General features: G+C 37.8%; 1 protein-coding gene across 4 annotated transcripts in view; it reads right to left on the reverse strand.

Annotated features, from left to right (window-relative positions):
• The window catches only part of SLC44A1 (solute carrier family 44 member 1), a 198,189-nt gene that overhangs the window by 112,991 nt on the left and 62,960 nt on the right, over positions 1–22,238 (reverse strand). For 3 of the 4 annotated variants that reach the window (XM_017876724.1, XM_017876723.1, XM_017876722.1), the window contains exon 3: positions 18,107–18,249. The exons of the other annotated variant lie outside the window; for it this stretch is intronic. In XM_017876724.1, the coding sequence (XP_017732213.1) occupies positions 18,107–18,249 (143 nt within the window). The remainder of the gene's footprint in view (positions 1–18,106; positions 18,250–22,238) is intronic. 4 annotated transcript variants of the gene reach the window in all.

Consider the following 22,238-nt stretch of genomic DNA (forward strand, 5'->3'; position numbering starts at 1 on the left):
AGTTTGGAGTTCTTGGCCGAGCGCGGGTGGCTCAAGCCTGTAATCCCAGCACTTTGGGAGGCCGAGACGGGCGGATCACGACGTCAGGAGATGGAGACCATCCTGGCTAACACGGTGAAACCTCGTCTCTACTAAAAAAATACAAAAAACTAGCCGGGCGTGGCGGCGGGCACCTGTAGTCCCAGCTACTCGGGAGGCTGAGGCGGGAGAATGGTGTAAACCCGGGAGGGGGAGCTTGCAGTGAGCTGAGATCCAGCCAATGCACTCCAGCCTGGGCGACAGAGCGAGACTCCATTTCAAAAAAAAAAAGAAAGTTTGGAGTTCTTCTTAAAGACACTGGGAAGTCATTGGGAGCTCACCAGCTGCAATGTGCAGAATGAATCAGAGGTAAGCAAGAGAAAAGTAAGGAGACTGCCCAAGAGGCTACTAAATTTCTACCAAGAAATGACGACTTGAACTAGGGTGGGAATGCGAATAAAAAGGAGTAGATTTCAAAAGTTTAGACACACTGAAGAAAACTTTATGACTGATTATACATAGGGGGAAAGGAAAAAAAATAAACATAATGCTTAGCATCTTAGACTAAATGGCTAGGACATTCTCGTTTGGAATCCTGCTCAATTCTGTAAGATAGGGGACTCAGAAGAAGCAGAGTACAGAAGGACAAGGATGATGTTCCAACTTTAGACAATTTAAGTTGGAGATGCCTGTGAAGTGTCCAAATGGACCTATACAGTTGACTGTAGGGTTCTAGCAGAGAAATCTGGACAGGTGATAGTGATTTTGGAATAATCAGCATATAAATGGTAGCTTTCCCCTGGGAGTGCATGAGATGACCAAAGTCAGTGTGTAGGTTGAGATTCTTAAGATTCTTAACCTGGGTGAAATCTGTGAGCCTCCAGAAATCATAGGCAAACTCTGATGTGCAAATCCATATGTATTTTTCTGAAGATAGACTTTATACTTCATAGTTTTAAATAGATTGTCAAAGGCCTCGTAAGAGTAAAAAGTAAGATGATGAAAGAGCCAAAGAAGATATTAACATTGCAAAGCAAAGGCATGCAACTGGAAAAGCATGGGGGAAGAATGACTGTCCTATTTAGCTACAAACTCCTGCTTATCCATGTACTATGGAGGGAGACATAATTGTCAGAATGGCAACCAAGAGTCACTTACAGCAAATGATATTCCTTATAATAAACTGAGGCAAGAAAGTAAATTAAAACAATTTTAACTGGGTGCATTAGTTCTCGTCTGTAATCCCAGTACTTTGGGAGACAAGGGCAGGAGGATCACTTGAGGCCAGGAGTTTGAGACTAGCCTGGGCAACATAGTCAGACCCCATCCCTACAAAAAATACAAAAATTAGTCAGATGTGGTGACACATGCCTGTAGTCCCAGCTACTTGGGAGGCTGAGGTGGGAGGATTATTTAAGTCCAAGAGGTTGAGGCTATACTGAGCAAAGGTGGTACCACTGCACTCCAGCCTAGCTGACAAAGCAAGACCTGGTCTCTTAAAAAAGAACATTTCACATGAAAAAAACAATTTTCTAGTTAGTCCAACAAATTGAAAGAACACTCCTAAATCAACTTGTTTCAGCACTCATACTGAGAAATAATATGTGTCATGAGCCAATGGCCAGAAATTTCACTTTCTTTTTAGTGTAACAGCTTTTTTGAAATATAAATAACATACCATAAAATTCACCTGTGTAAACTGTGCAATTCAAAGTTTTAAGTGTATTTGACTGAGTTGTTCATCCCATTACTACAATCTAATTTTAGAACCTTTTGTCACCCCCAAAAGAAACCTCATATCCATTAGAATAACTCCGCATCTGTTATGGTTTAAATATTTGTCCCCTCCAAAACTCTGTTGAAATTTAATCCCCAATGAGGCAGTATTGAGAGGTGGTGCCTTTAAGAGGTGACTGGATCATGAGAGCTCTGCCCTTGTTAATGGATTAATGGATTATCATGGGAGGGGAATTGGTGGCTTTGTAAGAAGGGAGATGTGAGTTAGCATATTAGCACACTCGACCCCCTCATCATGTGATAACTCTGAGCTATCTCAGGACTCTGCACAGAGTCCCCACCAGCAAAAGGCTCTAATCAGATGCAGACCCTCCATCTTGGACTTCTCAACCTCCATAATTATAATACATTCCTTTTTCTTTATAAATTACCCAGTTGCAGGTATTCTACTGTAGGCAACAGAAAACAAGTGAATACATCATCCTTCCATGTCCGCCTACTCCCTAGCCCTAGGCAACTACTAATCTACTTTATGTCTCTATATATTTGCCTATTCTATACATTTCATATAAAGAAAATCATACACTATGTGGCTGGCTTCTTTTATGAAGTATAACACTTTCAAGGTTCATCCATGCCATGGCATATATAAGCACTTCATTCCTTGTAATGGCTGGATAACTTTTCATTGTGTGGCTATACCACATTTTGTTTATCCTGTCATCAGTTGATGCACATTTGCGCTGTTTTCTGTTTTGGGCTATTAGATGCTGCGGCTGCTATGAATGTTCATGTACAAGTCTTTGTGGGGACATGTGTTTAGTTCTCCTTGGTAGATACTAAGGAGTGGAATTGCTGGATCATATGGTAACTCTATTTTGATATTTTGATGGACTGTCAGATTGTTTACAAGAGCAGCTATCCCATTTTACATTCCCAGCAGCAACGTATGAGGGCTCCAATTTCTCCACATCCTCACCAACATCTGTAACTGCCTTTTTATTATAATTATTCTAGTGGATGTGAAATAGTAACTCATTGTGGTTTTGATTTGCATTTCTTAATAGCTAATGATGTTGGCTATCTTTTCATGTGCCTGTTAGCCATTCATATAGCTGCTTTGGAGAAATGTCCATTGGAATCCTTTGCCTATCCCAGATTTCTTTCAGATCTCTGAGTAAGACAGAGTAAGGCACAGATATACACTAGATATTGCCACAATATTATGAAAAAATTACATTACAACAAAAAAACAAGGATGAAAGTAGAGTAAAAAGAACACTTGGAGGCCAGGCGTGGTGGCTCATGCCTGCAATCCCAGCACTTTGGGAGGCCAAGGCAGGTGGATTGCTTGAGACCAGGAGTTTGAGACCAGCCTGGCCAATACACTGAAACCCCACCTCTACAAAAAAAATACAAAAATTGGCTAGGTGTGGTGGCACACAACTATAATCCCAGCTACTGAGGAGGCTGAGGCAAGAGAATCACTTGAACCCAGGAGGCGGAGGTTGCAGTGAGCCGAGATTGCGCCACTGCACTCCTACCTAGACCACAGAGTGAGACTATGTCTTAAAAAAAAAAAAAAAAAAGCTAGGCTCGCTGGCGCACGCCTGTAATCCCAGCGCTTGGGAGGCCGAGGCGGGCGGATCACGAGGTCAGGAGACCGACACCATCCTGGCTAACACGGTGAAACCCCGTCTCTACTAAAAATACAAAAAATTAGCCGGGCGTGGTGGCGGGCGCCTGTAGTCCCAGCTATTCGGGAGGTTGAGGCAGGAGAATGGCGTGAACCCGGGAGGCGGAGCTTGTAGTGAGCCGAGATCACGCCACTGCACTCCAGCCTGGGCGACAGAGCAAGACTCCATCTCAAAAAAAAAAAAGGCGCTTAGGATGAAGTACAGGAGTCGAAGGACTAGAGGTCGAAGAATGGCTGCAGTGGGCAAAAAAGGACATGCAATGCAAGATGGAAGGAGAGAAGCCCATGGTGAGGGTGGGGGAAGTTTTGAATTACTCTGAATTGATTTTATAGCTAGAACATTTAAGGGTGATGACAAAGACCAAGCTGTGTCTATGAAAGAGGGAACTCTGAAAGAAAACCTGAGAAAAAATTTAAACAGTTCCCAGAGATAGTGAGAATCAATGAGACAGAATATGTGAGAGTGCTTTGTAAACTACATAAATGTAACAGATGGTTAAAATAGCTGTGTTTTCCCCATCTAGGTTAAAAAGGGATGAAGCCTTGATAAGTAACTTTGAAGCTTGTTTCGGATGATAATGAAGATGATTATAATAAACAGCTGTTAACGTTCATGATACCACGCACTGTGCTAAGGTGTACCATGATTTATGATCTTTACTCCTCTAAAACACCAAAGGGAAGTACTGCTATTATTTTCATTTTACAAATGAAGATCTTTTGGCCAAACATTACTGTTGTTATTTTCAACAGTGTAACGTGTCCTTCAATTATCTGCCTAATGGATCTACCCCTACAGATACATCCCCAATTGCATGAAAATCTTACCTATTACAGAAAACTCTAAATGTTGTTCCCATTGTATTGCTTTTGTATCAGAGAATCAAATTTTGATAATCAAACACGCCTACCTTGGAATTATTTAATTTTTTTTTTTTTTTTTTTTTTTTTTTTTTTTTTTTTTTTTTTTTTTTTTTTTATTTTTTATTTTTTATTTTTTTTTTTTTTTTTTTTTTTTTTTTTTTTTTTTTTTTTTAAGAAACGGAGTTTCACTTTGTCGCCCAGGCTGTAGTGCAATGGTGCGATTTCGGCTTACTGCAACCTCTGCCTCCTGGGTTCAAGCAACTCTCCTGTCTCAGCCTTCCGAGTAGCTGAGATTACAGGGACCTGCCACTGCGCCTGGTGGGGTATTTTTTTTTTTTTAATAGAGAAGGGGGTTTCACCACGTTGGCCAGGCTGGTCTCGGACTCCTGACCTCAGGTAATCTGCCCACCTCAACCTCCCAAAGTGCTGGGATTATAGGCATGAGCCACCACGCCCAGCCTTATTTAATTCCTTTATTGCCTCAACAATGTATCAATTATTGAAATTATACAAAGTATAATATTCATTTATAATACTGAAATTATACAAAATATAACAATCACTAAAGTATAATATTCATTCAATTATATAAAGTAGAACATTCATTTTAAAATATTTAACCCATGTGGAACTTATTTTGCATGGTATGAGATTAAAATAGAACTAAATGTAGCTTTCTTCACAGTATCACTCAACCCAATGTTTTTTGTTAAACACTGACTACTTTCACAGTATTTATTTCTGCTGTTTCTATTTTGTTCCCATCACTGTTCTTAACCTATGCCCAGGTAGTCTTGTTGTTGTCCTTTGGAACAGGTTTTGGCCTAGAATGGCAATACCCCTTTCATTCTCCAAGTGACACAATTATTAATTAGATAATGACAATTATATATACACAATCTGTACTCACACAATCAGTAATCCTTCACTCCCATCTTTCATTTGGCTAGTACGCTAACTATCAACATTTAAAAATCATAAGACTGATACACTCTTCTTCTCATTAACAGACTTCTGGCTTCTTCCAAAAACTTAGCATCACTGGCCCCATCTACCCATATGCCAAAACTCACCCCAATTAGCAGCTATCTCCTTTATATGGGGCACACACATATAAAGTTCAAAGTGTCCAATATTCCCTGTTGTCTTATACCCAACCCATGTAAGTGATTTACAGTATCTGCCTAGGGGCTTTTGGATTTGCAACCTCTGGTGAAACCCATGTGTTTCCCTTCCTCCCTTCAAAACCAGAAGTTCACAGCTAATTTAGTGCTTAATGTCAGTAACTACACTTAGCCTAGATTTCTGGTCTCATCTCTTCTCTACTTCCATTGTGTGGCTCCTCATCTTTTTTACTCCCATTTCATTGTCTTACAATATATGTACCTACTTCTAATCCTTTCAAATTATCTTGTGAATAAGAAACAATTTAAAAACATTTCCCCTCTGAAATTCTTCCCTGGTCCTTTACTCTGTGATTTATATTATCAATCAAGTTCAATGCACATCCTACTGGGCTCTTAACTGGCACTGTATTAAATCTATAAATTAATTTTGTTAGTATTGTCATCTTTACTATATTAAGACTACTCAACCAGTAGATTATACCTCTCTTGCTTTTTTTTTAAATTAAAATACTGTAACTCTCTGTATTTGGTCCCACATATATCTTGTTAGATTTTATTTTAATAAAACAAGTATTATATTTTTCATTGTATTTTCTGTGTACTGATAAGACAAATGACTGACTTTAGTTAGGCATCTGTTTTATAACCTATAATTTAAGCACCTCATTTCAAGATATGTTTTTGTTGAATCTCCTAAACATTCTAGGTTATAGCCCCTTGTCGCTGGCAAATAGTATTATTTTTCTTTCTAACCACCTATACGTATTCTATTTATCTCTTTTGTTATGATTTGCTGCAGCTAGTTATTTAAAATAGTGCTATTAAAAAGATGATGTCCTTGCTTATTTAATGAGGTAAACTACTTCTATTTCTCCATAATATTGGTAGCTGCTATTACTAGAAACTCCCCATCAGCCTCCTTTCATGCCATCAAACCTGTAATAAAATCTATTTTCAACAAAGGTGGCAAAGTAATTCAATGCGGAAGACAGTCTTTCCAATAAATGCTTCTGGAATAACTGTATTTTTTGTATGGGAGAAAAAAGATAAACCTTGACCTTTTCTTCACACCATAATAAAAAATTAAATCAAAATGTATCATATATATAAACATAAGAGCTAACTAAAAAACTTTCAGAAGAAAGCATAAAAAAAATTGTGAATTTGGGGTAAGGCAGTAATTTATCAGATAGTACACAAAAAACATGAGCCATTAATAAAAACAAACAAATTCAACTTCATCAAAATTTAAAACTTTTGCTCATCAAAAGATGTCATTAAGAAAACAAAAAGCAAACCAAAGATTAGAAAAAATAATTGCAAAACACCAAAGGTCTTGTATACAGATTTAGTGCTTATAACTCATTAAGACTAACCAGTTTGTTTTAAAATGTGCAAGATATGAATACTTCACAAAAGAAAACAGATGGATGGTCAACCAGCACTTAAAAAGATGGTCAATATCATCGGTCATTAGAAAGATGCAAATTAAAACTACGATGAGATACCACTACAGATTCACTAGAATGGCTAAGAATAAAAAGAACAGAGACAGGCATGGTGATCTGTACCTACAGTCCCAGCTATTTGGGAGCCTGAGGGTCACTTGAGGCCAGGAGTTTGAGGCTGTAATGTGCTATAATCATGCCAATGAATAGCCATGGCACTCTGAACCGTGCAACACAGTGAGATCCTATCTCTAAAAAAAATAAATAAAATAAAATATAACAAATAAAAAAAAGTCTCATAATACAAAATGTTAGTGAGGAAATGAAGCAAACATAACCCTCCTACTTTTGTAGTGGGAATGCAAAATGGTGCAGCAACCACTTTGGGAAACAGCTTGATAATTTCTTATAAAGTTAAACATCCTCACCACATGACTCTGCAATCTCAATGCTATATATCTAACTCTCCAAGAGTAATGAAATATATAAAATTACATACACAAATTGTTAAAGCAGTATTACAACAGTAAAAAAAAAAAAAAAGTTAAATATTCAAATAACCCAAATTGCAAAAAACCTAGTGAACATATAAACTGTGTTATATCCACACAATGAAATATTTCTCAGTAATTTAAAAGGAACTAACCACTGATATATTTAACAACATGCATGAATCTCAGTAGCATTATTATGATATGTTTTAAAAGGCAGACACAAAATACTACACAATGTATAATTCTTTGTATATGACATTCTAGAAAAAACAAAACTATACTATGAAGAGCAGATCAGTGGTTGTCTAGGGACAAGAATGGGGGCAAGCACTGACTACAAAGGGGCACAAGGTAATTTTCTAAGAGGAAAAGAAGTGTGGATTGTGGTGGAAGATGTATGACTGTATATAGTTACCAAATTCAAACTACACTTGAATGAGCAAATTTTACTATATGTAAGTTATAACTCAACAAAGCTATAAAATGAAATATTTTAAATTTCTTCCCAAAATCGACTTTACAAAATTCAATCTAATCTAATGAGCCCCAGTGTGTAGTAAGAATTTAGCCTTACTCAGAAAGAGATCTGGACTTTGCCCGTGACTTCTGGGAGTGAATTTCTAAGCCTTATCGGAGTGTCTTTGTTGATTTGGTGCTCTTGGGTCATAGAAGTCTAACCATGTGTTTCAGGGTCGGGGTAGACTACTCCACAGAGTATTTAGGGTGGGGGTCGACCACCCTAGAAAAACCAAAAATATTGTTTAGATTAGGAGTTTGGGATCACCTGGTATCAAACTGACCAGAGGAGCTGGAGACTGGAGACTGAGTCAGCCACATAATTATGAACACTGAGGCTTAGGTGAGCTTCTCTGGTTAGCCATACTCTGTGTATTGTCACACACTGACACCGAGAAAGTACTGTGCTCTGACTCCGCACACTCCACTCTCTCCAAGGGAGACAACAATGGAAGCTCTGCCTCATGCACTCCTTTTGTTGGCTGATTTTACTCTATATCCTTTCCTAAAAATAAACCACAACCAGGAGTACAGTAGCATTCAGTGAGTTTTGTAAGTCTTCCTGGCAAATTATTTGCCAGGAAATAGGTGGTTTTATGGACCCCAATCTTGCATTTGGGGTCAGATGTAAGGGTGGTTGTGTGTGGACTATGTGCCCTCTAACTTCCTAGGTCCCCTCAACTCTCATACCCAGGTAAACACAAGTGGGTGCCAAACCAATCACCATCAAACTCATAGTTGAAGCAGTTAATAATTACCTGAAGTATATTACAAAGATCATTATCTATCAGCTCATGTACAATGACTAAAGCTTATAAAAATCTTTACAGGTGTCAGGTCACCTAGAACCAACTCAAATAGTGAGAATTCGGATTGAGCATTTGTATCAGCTATTTAACTTAGACATGGCAAATATACACACCTGGTCAAACAACACAGAGAAAAACCAATCCTCCCTTCCTTGCCACGTAGCTGCAAACATGTCATCTAGTTCTGTTAAACAGCTTTTCACTTCCCTATTTAGAACTGACAAAACATTTTGACTTTCAACTCCTGCATTTTCTAAGGTATGTAGCTGGATCTCCTCTTTCAAATTGCTAGCAGTATTTTCCACAGCAAGTATTATCCTGAAGGCAGAATTACACTAGCAATACAGATGTTACCTTTGTAAAGAGATGAAAAATGTAGGCTAAAGAGTAGTGTGGTCACAAAAAATCTCCATAAATTTACCTTCTGAAAATTTAGTTAGCACATTTACAGCTTCTAACATTTTCCATAAGAGAGAATGAAAGTTTAGAAAAAACTGTATAGGAGGCCGGGTGCGGTGGCTCACGCCTGTAATCCCAGCACTTTGGGAGGCCGAGGCAGGCGGGTCAGGAGGTCAGGAGATCGAGACCATCCTGGCTAACACGGTGAAACCCCGTCTCTACTAAAATACAAAAAATTAGCCGGGCGTGGTGGCGGGCGCCTGTAGTCCCAGCTACTCGGGAGGCTGAGGCAGGAGAATGGCGTGAACCCGGGCGGCGGAGCTTGCAGTGAGTGGAGATCACGCCACTGCACTCTAGCCTGGGCGACTGAGTGAGACTCTGTCTCAAAAAAAAAAAAGAAAAAACTGTATAGGCTGGGTGTGGTGGCTCACGCCTATAATCCCAGCACTTTGGGAGGCTGAAGTGGGGGGGATCATTGAGGTCAGGAGTGTTCAGGACCAGCCTGGCCAACATGGTGAAACCCCATCTCTACTAAAAATACAAAAATTGCCTGGGTGTGGTGGTGGGTGCTTGTGATACCAGCTACTTGGGAGGTTAAGGTAGGAGAATCTATTAAACCCGGGAGGCAGAGGTTGCAGTGAGCTGAGATCTTGCCATTGCACTCCAGCCTGGGTGACAGAGCAAGACTCCATCTCAAAAAAACGAAAAAACAAAAAAACAAAAAAACCTGTATACATAACACAAGAAGTTTTTATTTAGAACATCACAGATGTTACTATTTTCAAATGCTTGTAAATTTGGGGGGGAAATAAGTTCTCAAATACAAGTTTATGTGAGGTATCTATCTAGGCTTCTCTTTTTCACTTTATGCTAAAGTAGGAGTGATAGTAGGTTAGAGTTTGAATCAGAGAGTACTGATAGGAGACAGAGAGAAGAGTGCTTTCCCTCAAAGCAAAGGCAAATTCGTCAAAGGCTTAGAGCATCTCCATTTGTTTAAACCTATCCCTAAGGATAGGTATTACTTAGAAGCAGGCTGCTCTAAGTAATACCTTAACAACAGGTAGGTAGAATATCCTGTAAAACTTAAGAATTACTCCAATGGACACATGTACACCTCTCTTCTTCTAAGCTTCTACAACTCCACAAGATAGAGTCAGGAGTACACGACAGAGTCGGAAGCACCTTCCTGTGTGTGCCAGTCTTCCCTGGGCTTTAGGATGGCCAACAAGAATTCCAACCTGTAGACTCAGCCACACTATTCCTCAGACGATGAGAACCAAACTTGGTATTCTAATCAGAATTCCATCTTCACCAGAAGATGGGCTCTTGGAGCCACCTCTCAGTCCCCAAACCCTCATAACCATCTATTCACCTCTTCTTCCAATCACCATTACGTGTACCATCCTTCCACAGCCTACTTTACTTGACTTTACCCTAATAAAATGCAAGCCCTGCCTTGAACCCCCAAAATATGACAAAAAATATTTTCAAAGACATCTCTATAAACTTACCTTCTGAAAATTTAGTTAGCATCTTTATACCTAAATGGGGCTCCAAAACTCTGCCTAAAGTTACCCTGTCCCTGAACCCCTGCCACTGGCTGAGAGTCTTCAACTCACATGTACAACCTGCAACCAAGATGCTGCCCTGAAGGGGAAGTCAGAGAGATTCAAGACTGAGAATCGGACCCAATTTTGCTGGAGGAAGAGAGCCATGAGCCATAGAATATATGCTATAGAATATATGTTACCTCTAGAAGCTGAGAATGACTCCTAGTTTATAGCTAGCAAGGAGTCCTACAGTCCTACAGCCATGTGAAACTGAACTCTGTCAACAGCCTGAATAAGCTTGGAAGAGGATTCATTCCCTAGAACCTTAAGAAAAAAATCACAGCCCTGCCAAGACTTTGATTTCATCCTTCAAACCCTACAGCAGAGAATCAGCTAAGCCATGCTGTGCACAGACTTCTGATCTACAGAACTTCATTGTTTAAAGCAACGAATTTGCTTCAATTTCTGATTTACAGAACTTCATTGTTTAAAGCTGCTTACTTTACGGTAATTTGTTACAGCAACATTAGGAAACTAACACCATGGTGGTTCCAGTACTACCATCAAATTGCCTTATTTTCCTCTCCCCACCAGCCTGCTGTTAGGAACTCAGGAAAGTGGAGTCACTCAGCTTTCAATAGACAACACTTTTACATGACATTCCAACACTGAACTGTCATAATTTCTCTATGTATTTTGTCTTTCCCACTAGAATGCAAGGTCTTCAAGGACAGGGACTACAAATATCTTTTTATCCTTTTTATTTTTTTTCATTACCCAAGTAATATATATTGATTATAGAAAACTTAGGAAAAAAGAGATAAGTACAAAATTAAAACCATCCATAATTCAACAGCTAATCACACTGCTGACATTTTCATGTCATTCCATACTTTTCTATGTATATTTTTACATATATAAATAAAATCATGCTGTACACACTGGTTTGCAATTTATTTTTCCCTTAATAATGTTATGCATATATTGCATGTTATGGACATACTTCTACAGCATCATTTTTACTGACTCCACAGTGTCTCAGACTGGGCCAGGACCTCCCATTGTAACCTCTCTCATGGCCTTCCCATTATAACCTCTCTCATATCCTTATACCTCTCTCTTCAAAACACTTCCTTTAGCTATAATAATTTGTGATTGTATGATGATTTTATTGTTTTCTCCACAAAACTGTAATTCCCATGAGATTTAAAAAAAAAAAAAGTATGCTTATTTTGCTCAGGAGTATAATTTCAAGTGCCTAACTCAAAGAAGACGGCCAGGAAATAGAGTTCACAAATGAATGAATGAATGAATGAATGAATGAATGAATGAATGAATTTAACCAAACCTTTTTTTCAACCAGTTAGGTTGCTTGTTATTTTAGTATTCGTAATAGTGGTCTGTAGCACACAGCTGATTTTCAATAAATGTTTGCTGAGGGCTAAATAAAATAATAAACATAATTTTCAAAAATGGTGAAGGATAGTCATTCAGTAAACAGCAATATGATTTAAGTCATCACGAGGAAGAGAAGTCCTAGTCACATAATGAAAACCTGTACAAGTACTTAGCTGATAAGAGGACCAATGCAAATATCTTAGCATATTTTATCTGTATTTTTCTAGTTCTTTTTCTAACACGAACAGGTATGCACAGTCAATAAGATTCGGTTACTCTTTAAAAAGTCTTCAAAAGAGGCATGTTTTACATGCTGACTAATTATAAAGAATAATATTCTCCCTAAAATAGATGGCTATATGGTTAGTATAGGCCTAGAAAGTTTGGCAATCATTTAAAGAGGGAGCACAGTCTTCCTATTGGTACAATCCCCTAAATAATCCTCTGCATAAGTTAATATGTGATCATGGGGTAGACTGAACCAGAGACACTAAAGATACAGGACTCTCACTTTAAAGAAGGTGATCAGTGGCCACTAAAGTCCTATTCTGCATATGTGTAGATATTATAAAAATGGAGAGTTTCCTTAAAATAAGATCACTGTTTATTAAACAATCAATTATCTTACTTAAAAAAACCCTATTATCAATTTGAAGCTAAGTATTTTTCAGTAAATACTGAAAACATACAAAAGGTAAAAAAGACAAAAAAAGACAAAAAATGCAGTTCCTCATCACAATTCATATTCTTTATTTGACAGAGAAAGAAATAGACAAAATTGCCTTCAAATTACTCAAAGCCTTCCTAGATTGTATAAGGGCTTTGGTTCCTTTCAAAGTTTTTTCAGTGTGAGTGGGGACTCATCAAGTTCCCCCCAAAATTTCTTTCATCTTTAAATGCTGGGAGGGAGAAACCCCCAAAGCAAAAAATGTGGGAAACTGGAATTACCACACAGCTCACCAGATCTTTTAGTGCATGATGCAAAGAGCACTGACTGAGGGTGAGAATTGAGTGCTAGTCTATCTCCATCAAGTCCCTCATGTTTCCTAGACTCAGTTTCCTCACTTGTAATATGATCTCAAGGATCGTTTTAGCACAAACATTTTAAGCTTTGAGTATCTTGCCAATGAGAACAATTAAGAGAAAGAAGTAAAACTCATACTCTGATTCTGTTTTTACTAGGTACTCTGGTAAAGATTATGCAGGAAATTGAAAAGAGCTCAAATAAAATGCACCCCCTATAGATTTTACTCACACATAGATGCTATCATCCTCTGCAGACCTCTAGTTCTTTACATCCTGTTAATACAGATTACCTGAAATTGGAGAGGCATTTTAGGGTAATGGAGCCTTTATCAGTGATTGGGACTTTAAATGGCTTCCTTGGAAGACAGACAAAAAGATAAAAAAGAAAATTAGATTTGTGCAAAAATATATCTTTAAAACCTCTATGGAAGAATCGATATTCATGCGTGAGACATACTGGTAAAACTTCTTGGAGTAACAAAGAAAGCGGACACTAAGCTCTGCGTTAGGACTGTTTGAAGAAAGAGGAAAAAGTTCTGATAATGATACAATGTTTATGTCAAAAAGATTAAAAGCAGTTCCCTATTTACTGTCACCCAGCTTTACAACGATGACCTAGTTTACAAAGAGCTACCACCACTTTGCCACATCTTCTCCCATCTCAGGCACCCAGCATATGGGAGCATCTTTGGTAGATACACAAAACCCCTGCCCTCACCCCAGTCTTCTCCCCAGAGGCCAAAAAAGCTAGACCTTTTATTTGTCCTAGCTCAGTCCACACACTCACTAACTCAGGTATCTTGCCACTAAACAGGACCATCTCTGGTCTGTCCAAATTGATATGGAAGATAGGGAGCTTCCTCTCTGGGAATAACAATAATAGTAATAAGGCTGGGTGCAGTGGCTCACGCCTGTAATCTCCTAGCACTTTGGGAGGCCGAGGTGGGCAGATTGCCTGAGCTCAGGAGTTCAAGACCAGCCTGGGCAACATGGCGAAACCCAGTCTCTGCTAAAAATACAAAAAAAATTAGCCAGGCGTGGTGGTGCATGCCTGTGGTCCCAGCTACTCGGGAGGCTGAGGCAGGAGACGCCTGAACCCAGGAGGAGGAGGTTGCAGTGAACCGAGATCATGCCATTGCACTCCAGCCTGGGCAACAGAGCGAGACTCTGCCTCCAATAATAATAATAATGATAATTTTTAATCTAAAATTGACATATATATTCTAAGGCTACTTATATATTATAGACCTAAAGATTGTGGACAATCTAGAATGTGGCAGAAAAAGTATGTTTTTGGAATTCCCAATCAGAGTTCAAAATATATCACTACCACCCTGATCCCCACCATCAAAAAAATGGCAGCCAGCAAGGAACAAAGGCCCTCAGTCCAACAGCCCTCAAAGAACTGTATGCTGCCAACAACCACAAGAGCTTAGAAGGGGAACTTCCCCTCACTGAGCCTTCGATGAAATCCCAGCCCTGACCAACAACTTAAGTGCAGCCTTGTGAGAGTCTCTGTGTCTGAAGACCCAGGTAAGCTACATCCAGATTTCTGACCTACAGAAAGTGATCACAAATGTATCTTGTTTTAAGCCACTAACTTTACAGTAATACTGTTACCTAGCAACTGCCAATTAATACAGACAGATGAGAAACACACAATATAATTAGGGCGCAAACTGAAGGCAGTAGAATAACAAGTATAATATAGAAAAGTTCAGGTAATCAAAGTAAAGGAAAGCTCACTACGGATAAGATTAGTTTTGAAATATTTCATACAGAGGTTAGCTATGAGACGAATCTTAAGTGTTTCAAGAATTCAGACTGGCAGACAGGTAGAAGGAACAGCAAAGAGGTAAGAATCAATTGAATGTCCCAGACAATAAGAACATCACACTGAGGAACAGTGGGAGGAGACTGAATAGGTGAAACAGGTCCAGATCATAAGAGGCCTGGAAGGGCAGGGCTAAGTGGGCTCTTCTTTGAGGCTATAGACAACACTACCAAAGGAAAGGCTCTTGAGGAGGGAAATGACAACATAAGAGCCCTATTTTAAAGAACTTAATCTTATCACAGTATAAAGGATGGCGCAGATTAGAGATAAGACGACCAAGAATAGATACGCTAGCACAACAGTCTTCATGAGAGGCTAACAAACATGGGGAAAAAAGGTTCACACTCATTAATAATCAAAGACATGCAAATTAAAACTATAAAACACCATTTTCTGGCTTAACAAATTAGTAAATAATAACAACTAATAATACTAGCAAAGATAAAGCAATCTCAAACACTGTTCGTGGGAATATAAATGGAATGGTCTTTATGGAAAGCCATTCAGCAATATGCATTAATAATTTTAAAATATTCAAATTCTCAGATTCACTAATTTACTTCTTAAAACATATTCTAAGGAAAAAAATTGATTTATTTATTCAACAAGCATTTAAATGTGTGCCTACTATGCTCTAGGCAAATATATCTCTTCTCTCATGGCACTTAGGATACACATTTAACAAATAATCAAAAAATAAGTATATAATTACACGTATTATAGGATACAATGAGAGTACTTTTGAATATCGGATTTAAATTATGAGAACAAAAATATCTCTCTGGGAAGTGAAGTGACATTTATGCTGAGAGCTGAAGGATGAGTAGAGTTTAGCCATGTGCAGATTGGGAGGAATTTTTTTTTCTGATAGAAGAAACAATATTCATGAATGCAAGAAAGAGTTATAGTTGAGATTTTAGAGGACTGATTTGTTGACTTTTTCAACAAATATATATAAAGGTCCTAGTAAGACCAGCTACTGTACTAGCGGCTGACAGTAAGGAATGGGAGAGTGATCAAGGTTAGGCTGAAGTACCAGCAGACAAAACAGGTATAAAAATACTATACAGCTACAGAAGGGCCTACAGTTCATAAGGAAGCAAAGAAGTACGAGGAAATAAGTGTAAAGGAAGGAAACCAATACATTTTCAGGAGAAAGAAGAGGATGGAATAAAGGTGACAAACACAAAGACTGCTGCTTTTCTGTCTTTTCAGATGGAAATATTACAGACTTATCTGAGAAAGGTAAAAAAAAGTCTGTTCTTTTTTTACAAAAACATCTATAGACAGAAATACTTAAGTAGGTTAGCACTAAAAAGGTCATACGGTAAGAGAAGATGAAGTAGAAATCAAAAATAAATTTTAAACATGTGTACATGAATTAAGGAACAGCTACACTTGGGAAACTATTTTCCCTCTATATGAATGGCTCTTGACTATGCTAAGCATTCAGGGAATAGTGACCACATTTTCAGAATAATAAGTAGCCTCTCTTGGAAGAGGCCGAAAGGTACATAGAATAATCCAAGTATTTGCAATCTGCTCCACTGAACAGATGAATCACCACAATGTTAAATATGAAGAGTGGCATTTACACAAACTTTATGGTGAGAACAGGCTTGGAGTCATGGCAAGTTATGAAAGGAGCCATTAAAAATGATTGCAAGCCCATGTAAGTAGAAGACCTGAGGGAGTAGTTCCCTTTTCCTCTTATCTCCTCAATTATCTAAATTGTAATATTTTATATTTGATACATGTCAGCAGCATTAAAGAGTTAAATAATATTTTACAGAGTAGATGCTATCTACAAAAAAATAGTACTGTGGAACCCTGTACTATATTTGCAACTTCTATGAGTCTAAAGTTATTTCAAAATAAAAATTAAAAAAATATGCATAGTCTTGCTACAAGAAATAACATACAGTCTAAAATTTGCGTTAATTTCATGAAGCAATCGTAAAGAAGAAGAAATGTAACAATTCTTCCAATTGCTAAGAGTCCAATTTTCACTTCTCTCAATGGATGCAGGTGCATATCAACAGAAAAACTCATCTTCTGGGCTGGATATTCTACCGCCTACCAGCCATGTGACTTTGGGAAAATTACTTCAGTCTTCCAAGCCTCTGTTTCACCTACCTCACAGGGTGGTATCACATGCTAGTTGACTTTGGGATGCTATAAAGATACTCATTGTTGTCATTTACAATTTTGTTTATTTAAAATGCATTATCTTATCTTCATTAATGGGAGGAATAACACTGAGAAATTAACTATTTCGATTTCTTCAGGTTTGTAACATTATCAAATTAATCTTATACTTCCCACTAGGGGCCCAGATTTAACCAACAGATTTATATAATAATAAATACAGTTATTACATATTATGTTCCTGGAAAATGCTTTATAATAGACCTACAACCTTAAAATGTTACCTGCTTAGCCTTTTCTTATAAAGTGCATTAACTGGATTAGTTAGCCTACTACCTTAAAATTAGTTTTGCTAATTCTGAAGAACAAATGCCTAATAAGGCTTCATGGGTCACAAATACATAGTTTACACAAATATATTAGCACCATACATAAAATATGCTAGATAAAATCTATTTTCCCCACAGGTATTAAAAACAAAATGATAGCTCTTTTGAAGAAAAAGTCAATTAAGTCAGGAATCTCATGAATATTGAGAACCCAAAGCAAATTTTAAAGTCTGACAAAATGTATCTTTTGTAAAATAGGAAACTGATGTATACTTATAAATCATACCACATAAAATATTTTTTATAATGTTAATATTTCAAAATCCATTATCATCCCTCTCTCTCCCATTAAGTATAATCTTAGAGGAAAAAAATGTTACAGGGTTAAAACTAGTGCACAACTTAAAGGCTAATGGAGAAAAAAAAAAAGAGTAAAAGAATAACCTTTTCAAATCAAGCCTTTACCCACTAACATGGATAAAGGTAGCCCATTTTAACATGGTAACTAATTCTGTTTCCTGAAGAATATATTTGTAGACCAAAAACAAGAATGATTCAAGGGTTCAGTGAAAAAAAATCAAACACACCAACAGAAGTCACATAAAAATAATATTTGGTAAGATATTATCTTTAAAACAGTAAGAATAGCAGGATTTTCTCTGTGCCTCTTTCAAAGTTTCCATGTGTTCATCATTCAGCAACAGTCTACTCACTTCCGCTGGGTGTGGTCCATGCCACTGTTTGGTATTGCTTCCAACTTTGTATTTTTCTGCCCACAGATATTTCCATAGCTGTCGTATCCTGACACTAGTCTTGCTGCTGCACCTGTTGCTATTGAAAAGCCACAAATAAATCCCTAGGAAAGAAACAGAAAAAAACATACAAATAAACCATTTCAATAGCCAACAGTCACTAGTTGATACGATAATGAGCTTCTTTTGTCTGCTGAAGGGAACAAAGAGCTATCTTTCCTTACTGCAAACACTGTTCTACTGTTTTCCTCGGACTGCACATAAGCAATACAAAGAAGTCCATAGGGAAACACTATTTACTACCATAACAAAACAAATCCTAACCTTTACATCACAAGATCATCTTTGAATTTTATTAATAATAATAATAGTAATAATATCAGCTTCCCTATACAGAACACCTGCTCTGTGCCAGAACACACAGAACTACTCTGTGTTCTCTTAATAGGTGCTTGTAGTACGTTATCTCTAATCCTCATGATGAAGAAACTGAGGCCTAGAGACGTTAAACAAGTTATCCAAGGCCATCAAAGCTAGTAAAGATCAGAGCATAGAATCAAACCCAGCTTTCCTCATTCTTTAGTTTCATTTGGTTGTAAAGGGGTTCCTTTAAGTGAACATCAGCAAAGGACGAAAGAAAAAAATTCAAAGAACAATAGGAACGCGGGTTTTGAATCATTATTGTTTCAGTGCAAGCAATACTTCTGTTTTCTTCCTGCAATAAAGCTGTATACAAGTCAAAGAATTACATCGTGAAGCACTGCCATGCTCTTAATATTGAAGACAGTAAGGCACTGGCTTTGTATACTGCAAAGGTCACTTCATTTCATTTCATGGGAATATGCTTCATCACAGTACTAAAGGCAAATGGTAGATACTTCAGAAGCACATCATGCTTGCTAAGTCAAGCATGCACTGACCAAAACAAAGCAATAAAAACCTATGCTTGACAGCAAGCTACTAGCCAGAAGAACAGGAAGTAAAGTGAATCACTACTGATAAACTGATTGTATTTGGGAGGAAAGACTGAGGCTAAGAACTATTCTTGCAACCTGGTCATTAAAAGGTTACGTTTTTATTATCTTTAGTAAACTGGCTATGAAGGCAGAGACTATCATTATTTAATTAATCACAGCCAAGTATCATGAGTAGTACTTATCTAAATAGCCCTGCTAGATCTAAGGCCTAGAGTAGAAAATACTATACGCAGATGCAATTCCTCAGAGAAAAGTATTTCCCCTTTAAATATACTTACCTAAAAAGGCAAACAAACTGTTTTCTAAACAAGCCCTGCACTTTCATTGTGCAGGTAAGGGAGCTACAAGGAAAGAGTAGAGACCATAGCTACAGTCAGTAGAAACTTCTTGAAGCTATACTTCGTAAAAAAAATAGACTGAGAGTGGAGACTATCCCTGATTTGCTACTCACTAGCTTCAACTTTCTGTCTCAATTTACTCATCTGTAAAATTGAGATAATGAGTGTATGTAGCTCATTGGGCTGTTGTAAGGATTAAATGATGTAATCCAGTAAAATGGTAAAAAAAAATCTGCCTGGCATATAGTAAGAGCTTAATAAAGTCTTAGCTATTATAGTTGTTAGGTACTATTATTATAAGTGAGAATATGCTACAAGGGAAAGATGGTGGGCTTCGGGGTCAGAAAAGCCTGCATCGATCAATGGAATACTGATGACTCCATTTTCTTCTTGGGTGACCTTGGACAAACTTACTTAATTCTGTGCCTCAGTTTGCCATCTATAAGTTAAGGTTAAAACCACTTACCACAAAGGCTGTTGTGAGAATTACATGAGATAATACATGATACATGTAAAGTGCATGTCTTAATACATGTTAGTCTCCTTCTGCCTCCAAGCAGCACAAACTGCTAGCGATGGGGTTAGACACAGCTGGTCAGTACTTACTCATTCACACTCACCCTGTTGCCCCTCTCCCCCTCTCCTGACTCCTCCAAGGACACTGTAGGGCAATCAATCCCACCTCAGAACTTCAACCCAATATTAAGACACGGAAAAAAAAAATTTAATGCTTTGCATACATATTTGCATATTTACATGTGTGAATCAGCATACCATTTTAAGCATATCTTTGAACTCCAAATTAGGAAGCCATGTGCTGAGTAAAAACTGGAAAAGGAGGTATTAGGAGGTTTAATAGCTAACCTTTCCAACACTTTTTTTTTTAAGACAGAGTCTAGCTCTGTTGCCCAGGCTGGAATACAGTGGCGCGATCTTGGCTCACTGCAACCTCTGCCTCCCGGGTTCAAGCGATTCTCCTGTGTCAGCCTCCTGAGTAGCTGGGACTACAGGTATGCACCACCACACGCAGCTATTTTTTGTATCTTTAGCAGAGACAGGGTTTCACCATATTGGCCAGGCTGGTCTCGAACTCCTAACCTCAAATGATCCATCTGCCTCAGCCTCCCAAAGTGCTGGGATTACACGTGTGAGCCACCACGCGAGGCTTCCAACACATGTTTTAACAAGAAGACTCAGATTAACGGTAAGGGAATGGACTTCATATTCAGTAAGACCTGGATTCAAACCCTCACTCTACCAATTACTATCTGTGTCATTTTTATCTAATTACGTGCTTAGACTCTGTTCCCTCCTCATCTCTTAACACAGAGTAATACCATCTATTTCACAGCCTAATGATGAGAACTAAATGAAATAATGCATATCCAATCCCTAGCTGACTGTCTGGTACACGGCAGGTGATCAATAAATGGTAGCTGTTAGCGGTAAATTTGAATGGGAAAGTCGGACTAAAGAGGTTAACAACAGTAACTGGACACTAACAAAAACCCCTTCGGTTCTCTGTTTTAGAACAAAATTTCTAGGGGAACAGCGAGAATGTCAGTAATTTTGTTACTGTACAAAAATATTTTCAGATCATAATTACAATCTTCTTTCACTACTAATCTAGAATAGCAAAGTTGTTACATAATTAAAAGGTTATGTTCTTCTTTTACTTTTTATAGGAATTTTCTTCTTATGTTTGGTAAGTACATTGTGTTACAGAGTCCTTTAAGTGGCTTCTGATTTCCTTTTCTGACTATTTTTAACAGTACTGTTGGACATGTGGGTTTTTTTCTTTATCATCATAAGCCACCTCACATCCCTCTCGGATGTAGGCGGGGGTATAAATTGTAAATGTTACATATATATGCTAAAATGGGACACTGACATATTTTCACATAGGCCACTTAAACTTCTTAGTAGCTTCCAGAAGTATTAGAGAGGGTGGAAAGCTGCCAGGGGTGGGGGATGGGCAAGGAGACTAATAAGCTAATAAGATGGGAAGAAACAATGACTATTATCCTAGGGACTTCTCATATGGTACAACCACTGACAATGGGGAACTAGGCCAAATAAAATTAAAAATACATTATCTTTAAAAAGAAAAATTCTAAAATCCAAATGTGGGAAGCAATATAATTTCAGAAAGGAAACAATGTGGTACATGAAATTAAAGTGGGGTGACAGAAACTTTACAGAATACACTCAATAATTTAATGGTTCAGCAGAGAAAGAGGGGAAAGGCATTCAACAGAAGGAAAAATCACATTAATGAAGCAAATGATAAGGGGATAAGGAAGGCTTTCATAATCATGGAGTAGGAAGCAATCTCAGAGAGAAAGTAAGACTATTAGCAAGGAAGAAAATCATGGCTAAAATGTTCAAATGAGTGAGCTATGGAAGTGCTTTCAGCGCTGCTATTTTAAGAGAGAGAAGAGGAACAGACAAATTTATTCACAAATAGGAGGTGACTCAAATCATATGAAGGCACACAGGGATGGTGGGTCAGAGGCATGACCTGGCAACTCATAAGTACTGGCTGCCTAAGTGGGAGAAAGACAGTTTGCTCATTAATGAACTGTGCTCATATTCCCTTCATATCACAAGGTCTAGTTGTACCTAAGTAAGGGCTTATGCTTAGTTTTATTTGCTATTAGTAAAAAAAAAAAAAAAGACACACTTTTATTTCATAAGCATGTTTGAATTTTATACCTAGAGCCTCTACTAAGTAACTGAACAAAGCAGAAGGACTAAATTTAGTTTTGAAAAAAATGG

This window comes from Rhinopithecus bieti, unplaced genomic scaffold (genome assembly GCF_001698545.2).
Source record: "Rhinopithecus bieti isolate Rb0 unplaced genomic scaffold, ASM169854v2 scaffold_9663, whole genome shotgun sequence".
Taxonomy (NCBI): Eukaryota; Metazoa; Chordata; class Mammalia; order Primates; family Cercopithecidae; genus Rhinopithecus; species Rhinopithecus bieti.